Source organism: Aotus nancymaae, unplaced genomic scaffold, assembly GCF_030222135.1.
Source record: "Aotus nancymaae isolate 86718 unplaced genomic scaffold, 86718_ANA_hifiasm-v0.15.2.pri h1tg000040l, whole genome shotgun sequence".
Lineage (NCBI taxonomy): Eukaryota > Metazoa > Chordata > Mammalia > Primates > Aotidae > Aotus > Aotus nancymaae.
In genome coordinates this window covers 48450511-48473908 of record NW_026988454.1, presented here as the reverse complement: position 1 = coordinate 48473908, position 23398 = coordinate 48450511, and the positions used below count along the sequence as shown (strand labels likewise).

The following is a 23398-nucleotide window of genomic DNA, read 5'->3' as shown; positions in this document are numbered from 1 at the left end:
ATGAGTAAAAATTCTATATGGCAGAAGGTAGTAAAGTTTATAACAGCCCCTCTCTACGTTTATATACACTCATGATGTCACGCGTATGGTATAGTATTTATAGTAAGTACATATGACTATAAAATTTGACAACTTTCAAAACAGTACATTAAAAAAGCAAGTCTTATTACATGGTTGTAGAAACAGAAAGATGTTGGCTGCAACCTAGTCCTGTATCAGATTGTTTCATTCTCAGGCCTTAACTTAGTAAATAAAGGCAGGAGAACCCCTAAATATTTCAGTATATGTCAATGGTTCTTAATTGGAATGATTCTGCCCCAGCTACCCTGCTCCATCCTGGGGAAATTTGGTAATATCTGGTGACGTGTTTATTGTCATGACAGGGGGTGGGTGGTGAGGACAGCTACTGGTACCCACTGAGTAGTGCCAGGGATGCTGCTAAACATCCTATAATGCACAGGAGACATCCCACTACCAACAAGGAATTATCCAGTTCAAAATGTCAATAGACACTGAGAAATCTAGTATAAAGAAATATCAGCGGTACCTTGCAGAGGGGGTGGAGAGAGTATTTACAGACCGTAACTACAAACACAAAACCAGAGAGTCCAAGTAACACTCAGTAAAGATTAGATGTGGCGTTCAAGCAGTGTGACAGCACTGTCCTGAGAGTACCCTCTTGTCTCACTAGATGTGAGGTGGGTAATGTAATGGGAGAAAATAGCAGCTTACACTCAATACGCCTACCTTTCCAGTGGTGCTGACTTATTTTTTCTGATAAAAGAACAGGAAATTGAAAAAGTGCTAAGTAGAAAGAAAAAAATGTACTGAAGAGCAACAGCTTTTATTAAACAGTACATAGTCCCACCACAAATTTACTGAGTTTTCCTATTACTTACAGTAGGGCTCTAGGGGGTTACATCTAAAATGAGAATAGTGGATGTTATGGACAAATCATAAGAGAAAATCGAATAAATATTCATGTGTTTCATTCAGGACATCAGTATTCGGAAGATCAAACACTATTGCAGGAAGCCTGGCTTTTAGACTCCAAATGTGTAAATGTTCTGATGATATACTACTGTCATTCCTTCTTAGATCTTCCTTTCTCTGAATGCAATACTGACAAAAAAAGGAAACAAAGCACCGGACACACAGCAACTTCTGAGACAGTGGTGACATAAAACAAAAGAAAAAAAAGAAAACTTCACAAAACGGTGATTGAGTTTTAATGCTATATACTTGCAACTTTTCTTTTCCTCTTTCATTTATGCTTTCATTCTGTAGTCCTTTAATGTTATCTATTCTATCCTCAATCACACTTCTTCACTAAAATCTTTTTATCCTCTTTTCATCCTTTTTTTCACTCTCATTTTCTTTTCCTCTCTTCCGAATCTAATGTCTTACTTCACTTTTTCGAAAGTGCCAACCAGAAATGGAATTATATGAGACCTTCAGAGTTGAGTCAGACTCAGAGGCTATCTAGCAGTAACCCCCACAACGTCGATCTCTCTTCAGCATACCAACACTCCTAACAAGCTGTTAGGAGACAGCTTAAACACGTTAAGGTACATCACCTTTCTTTCAGACACCACAAATCACTTCTCACTGATATGTATTGCTAGATTGCTGGTGAGATCCAAGCAGAGCAATATAACTGATATGAATTGCTCTTGCTTCACAGATACCAATTCCTTCTCATAATCAACATTTACTAAATTAGAAAAAAGTTCACTAATTTAGGTACAATCCTAAACTACACTTGGGCGAATTCACGGGCTATCTGCTCTTTGAAAATTATCCTTTGATAGGCAAACAATGAACTGCATGCAGACACAGTGTGATTCATCTAATAAGTCTTGTCTGACATTTTTGTCAGGATAAGGAATAACTCACTAAATGCCCCAAATTGACATTCAAGGTATGTTTTACCCTCCTACCTTCCTCTGAAAGTTGATTCTCCCCTTAACTGAGTATCCAATAAGATACTGTTTAATTTCGAGGATTCTGGGTCATATTAGGTAAATACGGTACTGTACTTCAAATGGTACTGTAGTGTGATGCCTCGTGGAGCCCTGGCACATACGTGGGAGCAACAGTAAAATGATTTATTATGGTGGAATAAAGGAGCTAAACTCTCATTTGTTCTGTGCTGGCTTAGCCCTAAAGGGCAAGGAGGTGCAGGTCCCATACACCCACAGTTCCGCTGTGCTGTCTTGTTTAAATTCATGTTGCTAGCGTTCCAGCAAAGTTTGTAGGGTTTTGGAGGTAAGTCTCGGGCTGTTGCTTCGGCGGAGGAGCCGCGTTCCCCTCGCCGCGGGCGCAGGACGCGCTGCCTCCCGGGCAGGCAGGTGAGCCCGGCGCGCCCCGCCGCTGCGCCCCTTACCTTGGTGAGCTGGGCGATTTTCTTGCTCATTTTCAGGTGCATCTCCTGGCTGTAGTCCATGCTGTGCCCAGCCAGCTGCGCGGCGGCCGGCGAGGGCGCGAATTTGGCCGCCCCGGCCACCGGGCCGCCGTAATAGTGCTGCTGCCAGCTCATGCCCGGGGTCGCCATCTTCCCGACAGACCCCAACCGGGGCACCTGTCCCCGCGCGCGGAGGCAGGCCCGCGGAGCAACGACGTCCGTGAGGCAAGAGCCGCGGCGGCCGCTTCCCAACCCAACACCCGGCGCCCGCCAGCCCTGGCCTCAGGCGACCTCCCGCCCGCGACCCCCGGGTCACCCCTGGAAGGGACGGGGCGGTCCCGCCGGCCCGAAGCCGCGGGGACAGCGGCGCGGGGCAGATGCCCGGGGTTGGGCGACGGCGGCCCAGGACCGGGCCAGCTCTCGCCGGCTCCTCAGCCCGCGCCCAGCGGCGACGTCGAAGACAGCGCAGCTCCACGGGTCCCGCTCGCAGCCCGCACCGAGGACTTGGCGAGGTTCCGGAGGGAGGAGGAGACGGGGCAGGCTGCGGCGGGGGTAGGCGGGGACATGGAGAAGGACGCGGGAGCCGCCGTTACCAGGGCGCGAGCGGGGGCGGCGACGTCATTTCCCCGCAGCCAAGCCCCGCCCTCTCAGCGCCGCCGCCGCCAGTCCCGCAGCCCCGCGGCTAGTGCGGGCGCCTCGCGGGGGCGCGCCGTGACCGCGCCGCCGGTGCTTCCCTCGTGTGGCGGGGACCTGGCAGCCCAGCCCTGGCGGCAATCCCCGTGTGGCGAGCGTGAGGCCTGACGTAAAAAGAAATTCTCCCCGAGAAGACGGTACCGTAGTCGCCATCAGTTAGCAGAACGTGTGTCTGTTTACAGAGGCTTTCCACGTGCGTCCTCGTGTGTGCAGGGCCCCAAGAAGTGGCCCTTCCCCAAGAAGAGCGGCGAGCCCAATCCAGAGACAGCGGTAGTGAAGTATCGAGGATTCCCTGTCCTGACCTACCTTCCAATGGCACACAACTACTGATTGTGACACTGTCTTAGGCTCCCCCTACTGTGTGTCCGGCCACTGTCCCCAGTTCAGTGCTGAGTGTTATTTGTGGAGGGAACACCCCTCTTCAGTCAGGTGGTGGAGCCCCGCATAGCTACTTTCCTCCGGTGGCGCGCGCCGAAGACGAATAGATATGAAACTACTTGGCTGAAAATCAGAATAGGATCGGAGTGAAAGTAATGGGTGAAAACAGAAGATGGAGCAAGACATCAGTGCTTTAAGGATTTGGAGCTGGGCCAAAAAGTGTTATAACTTGTGCATTTTCACCTTCCTAGATGTGTTATTCCCTACCTATTTTCTCTTAACATCTCTATTCCTGCAAGTCAAATGATTTTTTTTTTAATTTTTTGTATCCTGCGTTGAAGCATGTGAGTCATTTTAGGGCATGGATAATACAAACTTTAAAAACATAGAATTGTACCTGTTTTTTTTTTTTTTAAAAAATCTTATCTCCACACAGTTGTGCAGAACGAAATTCCCCCACTCCATGTGATTTATTTTTAGCATGCAAGTAGCCAAAATATCTGAAAATATTAGTAACTAAATTGAGAGCCAAATTAACAAACATTGTCAGAATGTGTCAACATCTAAACAAGGTGAAGATTCGGACCCTGAAATCCTTTCAGATCTGTTGGAATTCCAGAAAGGAAACTTGAAATTGGCTACCTCTCTCCCCAGATGCTAGGTACTGTGTCCCCTTTTCATAAACTTTCCAGGAAAAAGGATGTCTAGTTCCAGCGTTCTGAATGGAGCACATGGCCAGACACAAATATCCTGCAAATGTTGCTCCTTTCTTAAGCACTAATGATCAAATAAAATTAAATAGAATTAGGAACTAGTGTTATTTCATCAAATTCTAGACATGGAAGAGTCACAATCATTTTAGAACTCTCACGTTCTTTACATTCTAAGCAGAAATGTATGCTCAAAAGGCTCTCTCTGTTTCACTTAATATGTAAAGTCAAGTCTTGCTAGGACAAAGATGTTTTCGTTTTTGTCACTATGATAAATTGGAAAGAGAATAAGATTGGAAATAAGGAGAAGAATGTGTAGTCTTAGTTGAGTCACCCGACCTGTTCACTCCTCAAGTGATTCTTCTGAAAAGAGACAGTGTTACCAGCTCCTTCCAGCTCTGACTTGGTAATTAGAAGTTAGGACCCTGGTCCACTGGTAATTCACTCTGAACTCCATCACATGAGTTTCCATCATCACTATGTGGCCTAGCCCAAAAGGACCTTTTTCTTAAATACTATGCTCAAAATAAACCCACTGTCATATCATGAATTTAATATTTTTACCTCACTACAATAGGATAAAATAAGTCACAATTAAAATTATATTTAATTATAAATAATGAATAGAAACATAATAATAATACAGGTTGAGTGTCCTTTATCCAAAATGCTTGGTGCCCGAAGTATTCTGGATTTCAGACTTTTAGGATTTGGGAATATTTGCATCATATTTACTGGTTGAGCTTCTCAAATCCAAAAAATCTGAAATCCAAAATGCTCCAATGAGCACTTCCTCTGGTTGTGTTGGCACTCAAAATTTCTGGTTTTGGAGCATTTTAGATTTTGAGTTTTCAGATTTGGGATGCTCAGCTGGTAAGACATACTGTATTAGCTGATCTCGCATTGCTATGAAGAAATACCTGAGTCTGAGTAATTTATAAAGAAAAGAGGTTGAATTGGCTCAAAGTTCTGCAGGCTGTACAGGAAATGTAGAAGTTTCTGCTTCTGGAGAGGCCTTGGAAACTTACAATCATGGCGGAAGATGAAGGCGAAGCAGGCACAACTTACAGGGCTGGAGTAGGAGGGAGAAAGAGAGTGGGGAGGTGCTACATACTTCTAAACAACCAGATCTCATGATAACTCACTATCATGAGAACAGCACTGAGTGGATGGTGCTAGCCCATTCATGAGAACTTTGCCCCCCAGAAAACTTATAATCATGGAGGAAGGTGAAAGAGAAGCAAGGCACATCTTACATGATGGCAGGTGAGAGAGAGAGAGAAAGAGAGAGAGAGAGGAACTGCCAAACACGTAAAACTATCAGATCTCGTGAGAACTAATTATGACAAGAACTGCAGGGGGAAACCACCTCGATGATCCAATTGAAACGGGAAAAGTTCCCTTGTCCCCTTCACAGGATGTGCAATGGGAGTGTGACTCACTTCTTCAGTGCCCCACTGCTCAAACCTCTAGGGGAGCATACAGATGGGCAGGCTGTGAGGCTCAGACTCCACGGCAGTGTCTAGGGGTGAATGTTTACAGCTGAAGCCCCAGTGGGCGTGTGTTACAGGGTGCTCTTTAGCTTAGCTGTCAGCAGGCAGCTAGTGTTAATCTGCTCAATTAGACCCCTGACTTATTGCAAGGACAGAGGGCTTTTTGTATCCTGGGGTTCTTGCCTTGGTATACTGAAGAATCAGATCACACATGGGCTTGGAGGATGAGTGCAAGGTTATATTGAGGCGAAGTAGCTCTCAGCAGATGGGGGAGCCAGAAGGGAGATGATTTTCCCCTGGAGTCAGGCCACTCGGCACCCTGAGCTCTCCTCCTGCTGCCCCAGCCAAACTCCGTGTTGTTCTGCCAATTGACGGCCTGCCGGCATGCTAGTGCCTTTCAGTGCATTCCTCTCCACATCCAGCCACCTGTGTGTCCCTCTGCTGATGTGCTCCATTCGACATCCAGCCACCTGTGTGTTCCTCCACTGATGTGCTCCTTTCGACATCCAGCTGCTGGGTGTCCTTCAGTTGATGTGTTCCTATCAACGTCCAGCCGCCTATGTGTTCCTCCGCTGATGTACTTCTCTTGACATCCAGCTGCCTGTGTGTTCCTCTGCTGATATGCTCCTCTCAATGTCCAGCTGCTTGTATGTCCCTCTGCTGATGTGCTCCATTTGACGTCCAGCTGCTTGTGTGTTCTTCTGCTCATATGCTCCTCTCAACATCCAGTCACCTGTGTCTGCCTGCTAGGGTTTCCAGATTTTTGTAGGCACAAAATGGAGGTGGTGGCAGGCCAGGGTATTCTTGGGAAATGCAACATTTGGGCAGGAAAACAAAAATACCTGTCCTCACTTAGGTCCATGGGCATAGGCCTGGGTGTGGGGCCCTAGTCAGGGACCACGCCCTTCCCCCTTCTGTATCATTTGAAGGGGCATAGTCCAGTACTTTCCTTCTGTATCGCAATTACCTCCCAGCAAGTCCCTCCCTTGACACGTGGGGATTTCAATTCAAGATGAAATTTGAGTGGAGACACAGAGCCAAACCATATCATCCCACCCCTGGCCCCTCCCAAATCTCATGTCCTTCTCACATTTCAAAACACAATGATGCCTTTCCAGCATCTCCCAAAGTCTTAACTTACTCTGGCATTAATAACCCAAGAGTCCAAGCCCAAAGTCTCATCTGAGACAAGGGAAGTCCCTTCCACCTATAAGCCTGTAAAATCAAAAGCAAGTTAGTTACTTCCAAGATACAATGGGGGTACAGGCATTGGGTAAATGTTCCTGTTCCAATTGAAAGTAATTGACCAAAACAAAGGGGCCGCAGGTCCCATGCAAGTCTGAAACCTGACAGGGCACTCATTAAATCTTAAAACTCCAAAATAATCTCTGTTTACTCCATGTCTCACATCCAGGACTTACTAATGCAAGAGTTGGGCTCCCAAGGCCTTGGGCAGCTTTGCTTCTGTGGCTCTGCAGGGTGCAGCCCCCACGGCTGCTTTCATGGGCTCATATTGAGTGCCGGTGGCTTTTCCAGGCACATGATGCAAGCTGGTGGTAGATACAGCATTATTGGGTCTGGAGGATGGTCACCCTCTTTTCACAGCTCCACTAGGCAGTGCCACACTGGGGACTCTGTACAGGTGCTCTGACCCTATATTTCCCTTCTGCACTGCCCTAGCAGAGGTTCTCCATGAGGGTTCCACCCCTGCAGCAAACTTCTGTCTGGACATCCATATGTTTCCATACATCCTCTGAAACCCAGGCAGAGGTTCCCAAACCTCAATGCTTAACTTCTGTGCACCCACAGGCCCAACACCATGTGCAATGGCCTGAAGCAATGGCCTGAGCTGTATGTTGGCCCCTTTTATCCACAGCTGGGATGCAGGGCACCATGTCCCAACACTGTACAAAACACCAAGGCCCTGGGCCCAGCCCACGAAACCATTTTTTCCTCCTAGGCTTCTGGGCCTGTGATGGGAGGGGCTGTCAGGAAAATCTCTGAAATGCCCTGGAGATATTTTCCCCATTGTCTAGGCTACAATATTCCTCTTCTTGTTACTTATGTAAGTTTCTGCAACTGGCTCGAATTTTTCCCCAGAAAGTAAGTTTTTCTTTTCTACCACAGGGTCAGGCTGCAAATTTTCTAAACTTTTATGCTCTGCTTCCCTTTTAAATAGAAGTTCCAGTTTCAGATAATCTTTTTGTGAATGCATATGACTGCATGCCTTCAGAAAAAGCCAGGTGACCTCTTGAATGCTTTGCTGCTTAGAAATTTCTTTTGCCAGATATCCTAAATCATCTAAGTTCAAAGTTTCAGAGATCTCTAGGGCAGGGGCAAAGTGCTGCTAGTCTCTTTGCTAAAGCATAGCAAGAGTGACCTTTACTCCAGTTCCCAATAAATTCCTTATCTACATCTGAAACCACCTCAGCCTGGACTTCATTGTTTGTATCACTATCAGCATTTTGGTCAAATTCATTCTACAAGTCTCTAGAAAGTTTCAAACTTTCCCGTATCTTTCTGCCTTCTTCTGAGCCTTCCAAACTGTTCCGGCATCTGCCTGTTACCCAGTTCCAAAGTTGCTTCCACATTATTAGGTATCTTTATGGCAGTACCCCACTATCCCAGTACAATTTTTTTTTTTTGAGATGGATACTGCTATAAAGAATACCTGAGACTGGGTAATTTATAAAGGAAATAGGTTTAATTGACTCATAGTTCCACATGCTGGGGAGGCCTCAGAAAACTTACAATCATGGCAGAAGGCAAAGAGGAAGCAAGGCACATCTTACATCGTGGCAGGAGAGAGAGAGAAAGAGAGAGGAAAGGGGGAGGTGCCACTTTAAACCATCAGATCTCATGAGAACTCACTCACTATCATGAGAATAGCATGGGATAAACCGTTCCCATGATCCAATCACCTCCCAGCAGGTCCCTCCCTCAACACCTGGGGATCACAATTCAAGATGAGATTTGAGTGGGGACCCAGAGCGAAACCATATCAGGGGGTATAGGCATTGGGTAAACATTGTCATTCCAAAAAAGAGACATTGGCCAAAAGAAAGGGCCTGCAGGCCCCATGCAAGTCTGAAAACCAGCAGGGCAGTCGTTAAATCTTAAAGCTCCAAAATGATCTCCTTTGACTCCATATCTTACATCCAGGGCACACTGATGCACGAGGTGGGCTCCCAAGGCCTTGGGCAGCTCCACCCCTGTGACTATCCAGGTTTCAGGCCCCACAGTTACTCTCATAGGGCTGGCATCAAGTGCCTGTGGCATTTCCAGGCACGGGGTGCAAGCTGCTAGTGGCCCTACTGTTCTAAGGGCTTGAGGATGACGGCCCACTTCTCACAGCTCCACTAGGCAATGTCCCAGTGAAAACTCTGTGTGAGGTCTCCAACCCCAAATTTCTCCTTGGCACTGCCCTAGTATAGGTTCTCATGAGGGTTCTGCCCCTGCAGCAGACTTCTGCTTACATATCCAAGTTTTTTCATACACCCTCTAAAATCTAGGCAGAGGCTCCCAAGCCTCAGCTTTTGCACTCTGCATATCCACAGGCTTAATACCACCAAGGTTCACAGCTTGCAGCCTCTGAAGCAACATCCCAAGCTGTATTTGGAGCCCTTGAGCCAAGACTAGAGCCAGAACAGGGAGCAGTGTCCTAAGGCTGAACAGCGCAGCAGGACCCTGGGCGTGGCCCATGAACCCATTTTTCCCTCCTAGGGCTCCAGGTCTGTGATGGAAGAGGTTGCCTCCAATGCCTTGAAGGCCTTCTGCCCATTGTCTTGCCTATCAGCATTTGCCTTTCATTTTGTTATGCAAATTTATGCACCCTGCTTGAATTCCTCTGCTGAAAATGAGCTTTTACTTTCTACCACATGACCAAGCTGCAAATTTTCTAAACTTTTATGCTCTGCTTCCCTGTTAAATATAAGTTCCAGTTTCATATCATTTTTTCTCACACATGAGTATACATTTAGAAGCAACCAGGCCACATCTTGAATGCTTTGCTGCTTAGAAATTTCTTCTGCCAGGTACCCTAAATCATCACTCTCAAATTCACAGTTCCACAGATCCCTAGGGCAGGGGCACAATCCAACCAAGCCATTTGCTAAGGCATAACAAAAGGGACATTTGCTCCAGTTTTCAATAATTCCTTGTCGCCAACTGAGACCTCTTCCACCTGGACTTCATTGTCCATATCGCTATCAGCATTTTGGTCACAAAAACTTAACAAGTCTCTAGGAAGTTCCAAACTTTCTCTCATTTTCCTATCTTTTTCTGAGCCCTCCACACTGTTCCAATCTCTTACAGTTACCAAGTTCCAAAGTCACTTCCACATTTTCAGGTATCTTTATAGCAATGCCCCACTCCTCAGTACCAATTTTCTGTATTAGTCTATTCTTACATTACTATAAAGAAATATCTGAGACTGGGTAATTTATATATTAAAAAAGGCTTAATTGGCTCACAGTTCTGCAGGATGCACAGGAAGCATAGAAGCTTTTGCTTCTAGGGAGGCCTCAGGAAACTTACAATCACAGAGGAAGGTGAAGGGGAAGCAAACTCATCTTACATGGCCAGAGCAGGAGGAAGAGAGAGCAGGGGGAGGTGCTATACACTTTTAAACAGCCAGATCTCATGATAAGTCACCCACTCATTATCATGGAAACAGCACCAAGGTAATGGTGCTAACCCATTCATGAGAACTTTCTCCCCATGAATCAGTCACCTCCTACCAGGCTCTAGCTCCAATGGGACATTACAATTCCACATGCGATCTGGTAGAGACAGAGATCCAAACCATATCACACCCATAATCCCATCACCCCAAACCTCACTTTAAAAAATCTAGCAAACTGAGTGTGCGATAGGAGAGAAAATGAGAGAAACTAGTTAGGCAAGAAATCTTTACTTAGTGCCTGTTTCTCTTATGAGATTGTTTGTGCAGAAATGTTTGTTGACTGCCTATTGTGTTCCAGGTACTGAGGCTGCAGTGATGACTAAAAAGCAGTCTTTTCAGGAGAGTCGTCTCTATCTTGAAGAAGTTAGAAGTCTAGTGAAGACAGACAAATGAAGAATCAGGTGCCACAAAGTGGGTGAGTGTGAAAAGAACTCCAAGAGGGTCACTTAACCTAGCCTTGGGGTGTCAGAGAAGCCTTCATACACACAAACCTAATGCTTGAATAGACCCTGAAGGCTGAGGTTTTCAGGTAAATGGGTAGGAAGATAGACTACAAGCTCTGAGAATGGTAAGGGCAAAGCCTGGGACATTGGATGAGACCATGACCTATTTAGTGTAATATAGCTAGAGCACAGTCTGAGAGGGATGTCAGAATGTGAGGTGGAAAAGGGATGAAGATTACTCATGGAAGGAGGACTTATATTGCTGTATTGGGACGCGAGATTAAAAGAATTCACCAAGACAAAAGTATGCCAAGTTGCAGGGTCTTTATTGCCGGCGACCACAGAGGACTCACGTCTCTCTAACCCGTGGCCCCGAAGGGAGGGTGCCAAGACTTTTTATACCCGAAAAACCACCTTGGGAGTGGGGGGTGACGATCGGGGAGGGGGATGAAGGGGCTTCAGACATTCCGAGGGCTGGTGGATTCTGTAAATCACCTCCTGGGCAGGGACGGGGGTGGGGGCCTCTGGACATTCCGAGGGCTCAGGGGCTTATTGTCACTCTAATTGCTACTTAAGTGATTTACAGAAGTCAAGATAAACGTTAGTTTACACATTGTCTGGGTAGCAGTGGAATTTACAGATCTTAGTTCACAGGGGCCAAGATGAAATTAGCTTGGGCCACGTACCTGATAAGCAAAAACCAAGGTCAGCAGTTATTGCAAGGAGAATGGAGCAGTTATTATAACTCATTTTTGGAGACACGGCTTTGTCTTATAAAATGGCGTCGTTCAGGTTCTGGCTCCAGGCCAGCTATAGCACAATATGCCTTCACAAGAGGATTGGGTCTCTGTTCTGTAGGCAATCATGAGCCACTGGAGGGCTTTAAGTAGGAACATGAAAGTAATCATATTTTCATTTTAGTTACATAATTCTTGTGACTGTGGAAAGTTGATTATGGGGCAACTTTATAAACAAGGAGACTAGTTAGCAGGCTATGGCACATGTTCTGGTGAGAGATGATGAACCACTGACCTAAGATAAGGCAGTGAGAGTAGGAAAAAAAGGATGGATGTGAAATATCCATAAGGTAAAACAGAACATTGAGGCTGAGGAAGAGAGAGCTGTCAAGTTTGCATGACTTTTTCCAAGGTGGGTAAGCTTCTAGCACAGGATACATGGTTATAAAATTAAGTAAAAAATTATAAAAATAACATTCTTTGTATTTTTTAAGCCTCCCAAATTGTGTATGTTTTAGGCACCTGAAAACCTAGATTAACCCCAGGCAGTAGCAGTTAAGGCTAAGAATTAAAATTAGGAGCTGGGTGTGGTGGCTCACGCCTGTAATCCCAGCACCTCAGGCGGATCATGAGATCAGGAGATTGAGACAATCCTAACACAGAGAAACTTCATCTCTATTAAAAATACAAAAAATTAGCCAGGTGTGGTGGCACATGCCTGTAGTCCCAGCTACTCAGGACGCTGAGGGAGGAGAATTGCTTGAACCCGGGAGGCGGAGGTGGTGGTGAGCTGAGGTCACACCATTGCACTCCAGGCTGGGCAACAAAAGCAAAACACCGTCTCAAAAAAAAACAAATTAGGATTGAGAGGTGAGCTCAACAGGTAATGGACCAAAAGCATAGGCAACAAAAGAAAAAAATAGATAATTTGGACATCATCAAGATAAAAAACTCTCATGCTTCAAAAGATACTAACAAGAGAGTGAAAGGGTAGCCCATGGAACGTGAGAAAACATTTGCAGAGCATACGTCTGACAAATAATTAATATCTAGAGTGTATAAAGAATTTCTAAAACTCAACAACAAAAACCAAATAACCCAATTAAAGTATGGACAAAGGCCTTGAATTGTTATTTTTCTAAAGAAGATATATAAATCGCCAATAAACACATAAAAAAGATGGTGAAAACATCACTAATCATTAAGGAAATGCAAATCAAAACCGCAACAAGATACCACTTCACACCCATTAGAATGGCTGCTATCAAAAAACACAAAACAAACCTTAACAGAAAATAACAAGTGGTACATGAAGAAATTTGGACCCTTATGCATTGCTGGTGGAAATGTGAAATGGTACAGCCACTGTGGAAAACAGTATGCTGTTTCCTCAGAAAATGGACAGAACTACCGTATGATTCAGAAATTTCACCTCCAAGTATATACCCAAAATGATTGAAAGCAAAGGCTTGAGAAGATATTTGTACACCAATGTTCACAGCAGCATTATTCACAGAAACCAAAAGATGGAGGCAGCCCAAATGTGTATTGATAGATGAATATGGGTATACAGAATGTAGTATTTACAACAGAATGTTATTCAGTCTTAAAAAGAATGACACATGGTACATAGATGAAACTTAAAGACATTAAGTGAAATAAGCCAGTTACAAAAAGACAAATACCATATGGTTTTTACTTTTACGAAGTAGCTACAGCACTCAAATTCATAGAGACAGAAATTAGAATGGTGGTTACAGAAATTACAGGGGTTAGAGGGAGAAGGGAATGGAGAGTTATTGTTTAATGGGTATAGAGTTTAGTTGGGGAAGACAAAAAAAGTCTAGAAATGAATGGTGGTGATGGGCGTACGACAGTGTGCATCTACTTAATGCACTAAATGATACACTTGAAAATGGTTAAAATGCTAAATTGTATGTTTTTTTTCACCACTATTAAGAAATGGTTCATCAATGAAAAGTACTCTTGCTACTTATGGGAAATGCATTCCAATGAACAGAAAATTAGAGAATGCTGTTCTATCAATCAACAAGCAATTATTGAGTGCTTTCCTCGTAGAGATGAAATAGACATATCCTACCCAAGGTTGTGGTTAGCTAAAGAGAACATCTAGATATAAGGTTTGAAAGAAGAGGTAGAGGAAATGTTTTTTCTTCTTTTTTCTATTATTTCTTCCCATTTGGGTCAGAAGAATCATAAAGACCAAGTTAGGCAATCAATTGAAAATCCTACTAAATATCCACAAAAGCACCTGTACTAAAAATCTACAAAACTTCTTTGGGGTTGACTAGGTGATCTCCAAGATACTTTTCACCTGTCTTCTCATTTGCATCTCAATGTTATGCCTCTTAGGAACATTCAGTATTTGAATGGGACTCAATCTAAGGCCATGCAGCAAGGTATAAGAGACTCAGAATCAATGTAGACTGTGTACAAGCAACTGAACTCCAACGGAATCAATAATCTTACTAGCTTTTTGTAAGACTTCACACAGATAAGGAAAACATTTTGAGTTTGACGTTTTCTAAATGACAAGTCTTCTCTTGGTGCAAGTCTCTATGTATAATGGAAAGAGGATAAGAATCTTGGTTGGTATTCTGGGTCTCTTTTTGCCACTAAGCCACCACTTTTTTTTCATCTGTAAAATGAGGACATTAGACTAAATGATCTTAAGTGTTTCTTATACATCTCTCATGTTACATGTTGAATTATTTCGTATTTTTATGTATTTGTTTGTTTATTTTAGAGAGGATCTTTCTCTGTCACCCAGCCGGGAACTCTTGGGCTCAAGCAGTCCTCCCACCCTCAGCCTCCCCAATGGCTGGGACCTATTTTTTTAAATTCTCTCCCTTTTTTCTTTCTTTCTTTTTCTTTTTCTTTTTTTTTTTTTTGAGACCGAGTCTTGCTGGCGCCCAGGCTGGAGAGCAGTGGCATGATCTCAGCTCATTGCAACCTCCATCTCCCGGGTTCAAGCAATTCTCCTGCTTCAGCCTCCCAGATAGCTGGAGTTACAGGTGCCCACCACCACACCCAGCTATTTTCTTGTATTTTTTGTTGAGATGGGCTTTCACCATGTTGGCCAAGCTGGTCTCAATCTCCTGACGTCAGGTGATGTGCCTGCCTCGGCCTCCCAAAGTGCTAGGAATATATATTTTTTAATTCTTGTAGAGATGGGGTCTTGCTATATTGCCCAGGCTGGTCTTGAACTCCTGGTCTCAAGTAAACCTCTTGCCTCAACCTCCCGAAGCACTGGGATTACAAGTGTGAGCCACCATGCCCAGCCATTATTTCATATTTTTAGAACAGAATTTTGTTTTAGTTATATGGACATACCACACATCAATCATGCTCCAACTCTCACTTCCACCTCCCAACATACCCGAAGCATGGTACACAAATAAGCCTAAATAAGGTGATTCTTGTTTCTTTAGATAAGTGGTTAATCTAGATAGCTAAAAGTTGGTAAACATTGTTATAAAAGAGTTTGACTATGATTTGTTGGTTTCTTGCTATGTGTTGTGCTTCTTTCTCTTTTTTCTCTTTTTTTATTCCCCATGAATTAAAAAAACTCATCTCTATCATCAATTGATGATGATATTGAATACCTTCTAAAATGTTTGATACATAATACATGCACCATAAATGTTTATTTCCAATATTTAGTTAACTTCACTTTCTCGATCAAAACTTTCATTAGCTTTTCCTTTAACAACATACCCAACCCTTTCTAGAATATTACAATCAACCAGCAGCCAGGTGGCTTGGCTTCCTTTGAAAGGAGGGACTGAATCAGTTTACTTGGTAGGTGATCTTGAAAAGCAAGAGTATGAGAGAGATAAGGAAAAGCCATTGAAGGACACATTGTTGAGTTGGTTACCACTGGTCAACTGGGACACAGTCTCTGAAGAATCTTTTAAAATGCATCTCAGAATTTTCTCTCCCAAAGATTAAAGGCTGACACATTCATCTGCTGTCAGCTTTCACTCACTGATTGAGGGTGGCTGCCAGGAAAGTTAATGTCTCTGTGTGTCTGGTTATTCAATGTGAGCTTAGTGAACTCCTGTGGCTTTGGAGAGAGTGGGAGTCAGGGAGGCAGAGAGATGTAGCAGGTGATTGAGGGAAAACTGTGGCATACATAGGAACTGTCCAACACCTTGCAGCTGAAATCAAAAGAAATGTCACAGGACATCAGAAAGTGTCTCCTACAATCTATTTCTCAAACCTTTCAGATCCATTTTTGCTCTTTATAAAGTTCATTCTGTCACCAACTCTTTAAGGTCTTAGCTAGCTGCTAATTGTTAAAAGGACTACAGATGAGACAGTGTAGCAAGCAGATGTCCCTTGCTGCAACTGCTCCAAAGGCCATAACTGATATTCATCAGATCCCTTCCAGATTTTCACCACCCATTCCAGATTTTCATTACCCTTGGTAAGCACTTCAGCTGATCTAAATTATTTGATTGATGGGGAGAATCCAAGCTCTTGGTTCGCTTCTCCGTGTCAGGATGGGGCTGCTATAATTTTTCATTTAGTGATTTTGCCAGGTATGAAAGAGCTAGGCAAATCCCAGTGAATCTTTTGAGATCTAGAAATACTCCTTACTGCTTTCATTATTTAGCAACAATCTTAGAGGCTTTTGATAATGAGGATCAATTACCTTGCCAGTATGAAAAATGCCTTTCTTTGTCTACTAGTCCTTTGGCATAAAGAGCCAAAGTGAGCAAGGGGTAGTCATAGCTATAGGTCCTGTGAGACTCTTGCTGTATATTAATGCTGTGTACTAATACTATGTATCGGTGCAAGTCATTTTTCTCCCTCCCACTACCAGTACAAATTTATAAAAATAATTCTTTGTATTTTTAAAGAATGTTAACAGAACCTAAGGATGTGAACACAGGAAGCACAAATTCCGCGAGTCGGTCTCTGGGTATGATGGTGAGAGAAGCCATTTCGACTTCTCCACCTTGGTTTCCAGACTTATGTGTTCTAGCTATTGGATACATAACATTGGCTCAATGCATATATCACATCCTGCAGGCCAAATCCTAACCATGCAGAGTATTGTCCCCAAACTAACTGAGCTCTTAATTGTTCATTCCAACATTTTATCAGTTGAATACATTCCTTCTTACCCTTGTGAAGGGAGTACACTAGAAAACAGCAACCTGTGAATAATGTGGTATATGGTAGGAACCGTGGATCCCTTAGTCTTGTACCCATGTTGTCTTGTTGAACCACCTTCACATGGGTCCCTTAGTCCAAAATGATGTTATGCAGGTTATCATGTCAGTAAATGAAGCATTCTGTAAGCTGTCAGATAATAATCCTAGAAGCTACACTATGAACAATGAGGGCAAACTCATATTCAGCACAGGAAATAATTCCAGTAAGGATGAATCACTCTCTTCTCTGGAGGGAGGATGAGGGATCTGATGCAATCAATTTGCCACTAAGTTCTTGGCTAGTGTCGTTGAGGGTTGGTACTCAAAATATGTGTTACTGGTTTTTGCTGCTGACAAGTCAGAACTTTGTAGGAGCAGTAGCTATGCCAGCTTGGTGAGAATGAGCCAATACAATTGGGGCCTTGTATGGCCTCTATACCTGCTGACAAAGCTACTATGTTGATGAGTCCATTGCACTGGAATTGGAGTGCCAAGAATAGAGGCTGGCTGACATCTACCCAAGTAGTAGCCTGTTTTCCTGGTTGTTAGGTGCCTCCTCAGTGATGGATGATCTCCAGAGAATATTAGTGTAAGGGATGAAGATATGCATGTTCATTTGTACTCCCGCTCATATATCTACATGACTTTTATTTGCTTGCTTATTTTTTTATTTTGGGGCCAGGATCTCGCTTTGTCACCCAGGCTGGAGTGCAGTGGCATGACCATGGTTCAATGAAGCCTCGACCTCCGAGGTGAAGCAATCTTCATATCTCAGCTTCCCAAGTTGCTGGGACTACAAGCATAACACCAGCACACCTGCCTGATTTATTATTATTTGTTTGTACAGACAGGGTCTTGCCATGTTGCCCAGCCTAATCTTGAACTCCTGAGCTCAAGCAATCCTCCTACCTTGGCCTCACAACATGTTGGGATTACAGGCATGAGCCACTGTGCCCGGCCTATTATTATTTTTAATTGACATATAATTGTACACATTTATGGAGTACAGTGTAATATTTCAATACATGTATACAATGTATAAGGATCAAATCAGGGTAATTACCATATTATCCATCACCTTTATCAATGCGGCCACAATAGCATTTGGGTCTCCAGTTATTAGTGTCACCTCAGATCCTGTATCTAGCAGCCCTTGAAAGGTGTGAATAAAGAGCCATGGATCTCTTTGGGGGATGAATTGGAGAGTTAACATATATATTTATGATGCAATTGCAGGGCCTTTCCTTGAGCAGATCATAGTTCCCCTTCAATCATTGGGCTCTGGGTCTGATAACTCACTCTGGTCTAAAAACTCAACAGAAGATTATGCTTTTCTATTGTGGCTCTGGTCCTAGCCTACTGCTCACCTGTTTTTACTTTTTTTCTGGTTGTGAAAGTCATGTAATATTTTTGTAGGCTGCCTAGCCATCTCACTCCTGGGAACACGAAGATCTATTGGCCATTATCCCAAATCTCGAGGGGCCTGGCAAAATCCTGGTTATCCCTCTAGTCTTGTTGCCTATTACATGAATCATGTCCATCTGGCCTTTGATATTTAAGTGCAGATGCCTGGATTCTCAAACAGTAGAATTCTTTTTATTCCCATTGACTCTAGAGGGCTCAATTCTGTGGCAGAATTTTATTCTGTGAACCCCAATTCATACAGAACACTGCCACTGACCTTTTATAAAATGCTGGTACATTTCTTTTTACTCTTGTGAAGAGAGCACACTAGGAAACAGTCAATGAGTCTCACGTGAAAACCACATTCTCTATGCCCACTTCCTCTAGCCTTCTGACTTGTTTTTAAATAGACAGCTGTGGCATCTCTACATTGTCATCATGTCCAAGTTTTAAGGCACCGTCTTAGCAGTGTGCTAGGACAAACTCCAGGTGTCCTTGACAGGATGTTGAATCATGAGTCATGGGAGAATATTCCAAGCCATTAAACTCTCCCCTATTCAGCCTTATATCTCATTTACCCATTCAACTTAACACCCTCAGATTTATTCCCATAGATCTGTTCCTCTTTCCAGTCAGAATTTTTCTGTAATTCTTTCAGCAAGTTATTTCTTCCCATAGAAGAAACAGTACCTTTCCTCTTACGATATGCTAGAACTTGCCATGTTATCAAGCTGCTGGCAGTTAGGGAGGTCAGTGGAGGGATCCCAAGGAGGACAAGTAACATCTTCCAAGATGCTCAACTCAGGAAGATTTTCATCCTCTCCAGGCAAAAAAAGACTGCTGTCCTCCAGCAAAAGGCAAAAGACTGGCTTCTGTAGCCTCCCTGATTCAAGAGCACCCAGGATTTAAGGTCCTCATCCATATCCTCACAGATGCCTTCATCCCAGGTCTCAGAGTCCCACTCTTTCCCTATCAAAGCTGTGACTTTAGCATAGATCTTTAATGTAGACTTGTATCTTCAGTCTTTTTTGCCATTCTGCCACCCCTAAGATTAAATGTGGAGATTGAATTTTAGCACAGACTGCCCTTTTGTCTTTATCTCTTCTTTCTTCCTCCCTTCCTCCCTTTTCCTTCCTTCCTTGCTTCCTTCCTCTCTTTCGCTTCCTCCCTCCCTCCCTTCCTCTCTTTCTTTCCTTCTTTCTTTTTTCTTTCTTTCCTTTCTCTCTTTCTTCTTTTTCTTTCAGAGATGGGATCTTGCTCTGTTGTCCAGGCACAGTCATAGCTAACTGCAGCCTTAAACTTCCGGGCTCAAGTGATCCTCCTGCCTTGGCCTCCCGAGTAGCAAGGATTACAGGCACAGCCATTGTGCCTGGCCAGACTGCCATTTTGCTGCACGCTCCCCTTACTTGCTGTCATGGAAGACTTCTGACTTTCACAGAATGTCTTGACCTGATAGTTGGCTGACCTGAACTTTTCATTGTCTTTGAGGCACCGTTCAAAACTTTTATGGCATTTCACTAAAGCCAGTCACTTCCACTACTCTTATAATTACCATTGCCCCCTTTTATCCCAGTATTAGAGATACTATATGAGTCAAGCTTTCCCTTCCACAACATCCTGTCCACCACAGGTGAAAGTGTGATTGTTAGGCCAGAGTTTATCAACACCACAATTACTTCCAGCAATGGAGCTTTTGTTTTCATCTGACTGGTGAGTAAACCTCTTCCAGAATACCATCCTCAGAGGCTGCTTTCTCCAGTTACACCAGGTATTACTGTCGTAGTTTGGGTCTACCCAAAAGCAGAGTGTCAGATAAGGAATTGAGTTCAGGTAATTTATTTGCAAGATGACTCCAGAAAGTAGGAATGAAGGAGTAAGCTTATTGACAGAAGGAAGATGGAAAAGAAAAATAAAAAGATATGTTATTGAACTAATTATTACCACTGTGGACAATTGGGCTCAAGCCTTCTGAGGATTCTCTGAGGAGCCATGTGGAATACACTTGAGAATTGCCCCTGCAAAAGAGGGGGAGGCTGAACCATCTATCCCCTGGCTTTCAGGCACCACTGGTTGGGGTTCTAATGGGGGACTATTAGTCCTGTACACATATAAGCTCCCAGCATATAAGCTCCCACTGCTTCAGAAAAAGACTTGGGAAAGGAAGTCAGAGAGATGAAGAGGACACTTGCAGTGGGACTCTGTCAGCCTGCATGGGAAAGTGCATTACAGCTGCAGCAAAAAATCAAAGGTAGGCTGAGTGGATGTAGAACATCTATTTTATCACAAAGCCAGTCCCATACACTAGCAAATGGTCTCCTTTAATTAAATATTGCCATCTCTTCCTTGTTAAGAACCTACTTATAAGCCCTATTCATTCTTACCAGGATAACCTTTGTCTCTTTAAAGGCACTGAATGAGAGAAGAAACAAACCATGTGTGTTTTATGAAATGTGCTGAAGTCAGGAAAGATCCTAGCGAAAGGTGTTGGTGAGTTCCTATTAGGTGTTTTTTTCCCCACACTTTGTATTAAGTTACTTGGGGAAGAACTATAAGCATATTGTTAGTTATCCAATCCTTTGCTCCTGGCTCCAAAATCCAGTGGTCAGAGACAGAATTTTGTTCTGCCTCTCATGGTATTCTTTGGGTGGTCTGTCAGAGGGGATATTACAATATCTAGATGAGAAAGAATATAGGTTTTTCATTTATGTATTTATGTATTTATTTATTTATTTATTTTAGAGATAGGTACTCACTCTGTTGCTCAGGCTACAGTGCAGTGGTGTGATCATAGCTCACTGCAGCCTTGAACACTCGGGCTCAAGCCATCCTCCCACCTCAGCCTCCTGAGTAGCTGCGACTAAAAGTACATACCACTATACCTGGCTAATTATTTTTATTTTTATGGAGACAGGGTCTTGCTATGTTGCCCAGGCTGGACTTGAACTCCTGGCTTAAAGTGATCCTTCTGGCTCAAGCTCCCAAAGCACTGAGATTACAGGTGTGAGCCACCATGCCCAGCCAGGTTTTTCTATTTTGTGTGTGTGTGAACTTCTGGTCCATTTTCCATTGCCTTCCAATGGGAGCAGCTGGTTGAAGTAGCAAGATGTTGACTCTTCTGAGTTTCTCTTTCACAGTGGGTTCTTCTCTGACTTTGGACTTCGGCGATATTCATATTTGTATTTGAGCCTATCTCATTGCAACTCTCTTCAAAGAAACTCATGTCATTTGAAAACAATTCTTTAGACCATCGATAAAAAAAATCACCCCTTTGAGGTAGTGGCCTTGGGTACCAGGGGAAAAAGGGTACCTACTGCGTATTCTGATCAGTGGCTTGAAAACAGCCGCCTCCTCAGCTTTCTGTCTTTATCGCCTCATCTCTCATGACACTTGTTTTCTTCACTGCTCCTGGGATGTCTTCAGGTTATTGACTTCTGGGATTTGCAGATTTTGTAATGCAGTACTGCCTTGAAAGAAGCACTTTACACTGCTTTGGAAGAATGGAAAGAAAGAAAAGGATCATGCTAAGGACTATGATTAGTATTGTTACTGGACTAGGCTGAGATTCAGTATGGGAGTGACAGCACTCTGAATAAATGCTTGAACACATTTTTGTTTCTCCTACCTCCTGACACCAACTACTCCCCCACCCCCACTCCTCCCCACTGGCCCCTCTCAGGTTCAGGCCTGTCCCTGACATGGGTAGGCATGGGCTGGTCTCCAGGAAGCCCGTTCAAGCTCAGAACTTAAGAGACAAAGCAAAGCATTCTGCACAGTCCTGCTCGATGTTTCCTCTCTTTTCTCATTGGAAGATTTTATTGTGTTACCCTGGTGCTGAGAAATGCAGTTAAGAAAGAGGAATTCACAGAGTGGGAAGTATGGGGGCCAGAAGAGGCAATAAGAAGAGGCCAGTTTTAGAAAATCCTATCAGAAAGAACACTGGGGTCAGAACAATGACGACATTCCCTTCCATCCTCCCCATCTCCCGGTTCACTTGGTTCTCTCTCACCTCTGCCTCATGACTGGTTTTATTCACACTTAAAAAGTGATACTTCCTTTTTCAAAACGTGTTTATTCACTTAAGAAAAAGAGCTCAGCTTTCAGTTCTACACCTCTTTTTCTCTTCCTCCTTCCTGTCCTACTCTCCAATTTCTCGTGTTCTCTTTATAAAAAGAACGATTAAAAGCAAAGACAAACAAAATGTGAACCATCACAAACACACGCTTGTAAAACAAGTTTTATGCAACATACATGAATATTCAAAATGAAAAATGTCTTACTTCAGATTTCACCCAAAAGTGGGCTCCAAGACAAGGATTTGGGTACAAACAGTTTATTTGGGAGGTTGTGATATTATTTTACATATATATTTATATATGGATAAATCTCTTCTATCATGGTTCCTGGCTCATAACTCCCATAGCCCTTGTTACTGGCTGAAACAATAAGCATATCTTTTGCCAAAGGTTTCGTCCTTTTGTCCTTGGTTCCTGAAGCAGCTTCAGGGTGAAAAAGGTGAAAGGTAGTCTTTTGGTATAATGTTGCAATACTTTAGGCCTCAGAACTAGATCTTAGGAAACAGAGGAGCTCTCTCTCTCTCTCTCTGTCTCTCTCTTTCTCTCTCTCTGTGAGCTGCCCTGTGACCTGCCCTCCTTTCACCTGCTCCTTTTTCTCCTAGAGGCAGGCCAGAAACTAAAAATATACTCTAATTTTCCCTCACCTTTCTGTCTTGGAGCTGGCCATAAATAAATTCTCTGACTACCTTGTCTGATTGCAGGTTATATGTTACTGAGCTAAACTGGGGTCTGCTCACCTGGTGCAGTAAAGCCAAACAACCACACCAAGGTTTTGCATCAGAAGGAGGGTGATATGAGTTGGCTGTGTCCCCAGCCCAATCTTATCCTGAATTGTAGCTCATGTTGTGGGAGGACTCGGTGGGAGGTAATTGAATCATGGGGGCAGTTTCCCCCATACTGTACTCATGGTAGTGAGTAAGTCTCATGAGAGATGATGATTTTATAAGGGGAATTCCCTTTTCTTGGCTCTCATTCTCTCTTGGCTGCCACCCAGGTAAGACATGCCTTTTGCATTCTACCACGATTGTGAGGCCTCCCCAGCCACATGGAACTGTGAGTCCATTAAACCACTTGTTCTTTATAAATTACCCAGTCTGGAGTATGTCTTTATCAGCAGCCAAGTGGCTAAAACAATAGTGGCTAATACAGAGGGCATTTGTTTGCAGGATGCCAAGTAAAGAGAATCAGGCCACTCA

General features: G+C 43.6%; 1 protein-coding gene and 1 long non-coding RNA gene across 2 annotated transcripts in view; one reads left to right on the top strand and one right to left on the bottom strand.

Annotated features, from left to right (window-relative positions):
• Nucleotides 1–2554, bottom strand: part of FAM184A (family with sequence similarity 184 member A) — a 120836-nt gene extending 118282 nt beyond the window's left edge. Inside the window, exon 1 of the mRNA XM_012450065.3 lies at nt 2387–2554. Coding sequence (XP_012305488.2) covers nt 2387–2554 — 168 coding nt within the window. The remainder of the gene's footprint in view (nt 1–2386) is intronic.
• On the top strand, nt 1103–20616 carry LOC105715668 (uncharacterized). Its single transcript, XR_010336629.1, has 3 exons — nt 1103–1217; nt 10661–10777; nt 20536–20616. It is a non-coding gene; the product is annotated as an uncharacterized LOC105715668 (long non-coding RNA).
• Nucleotides 20617–23398: the final 2782 nt, after the last annotated feature.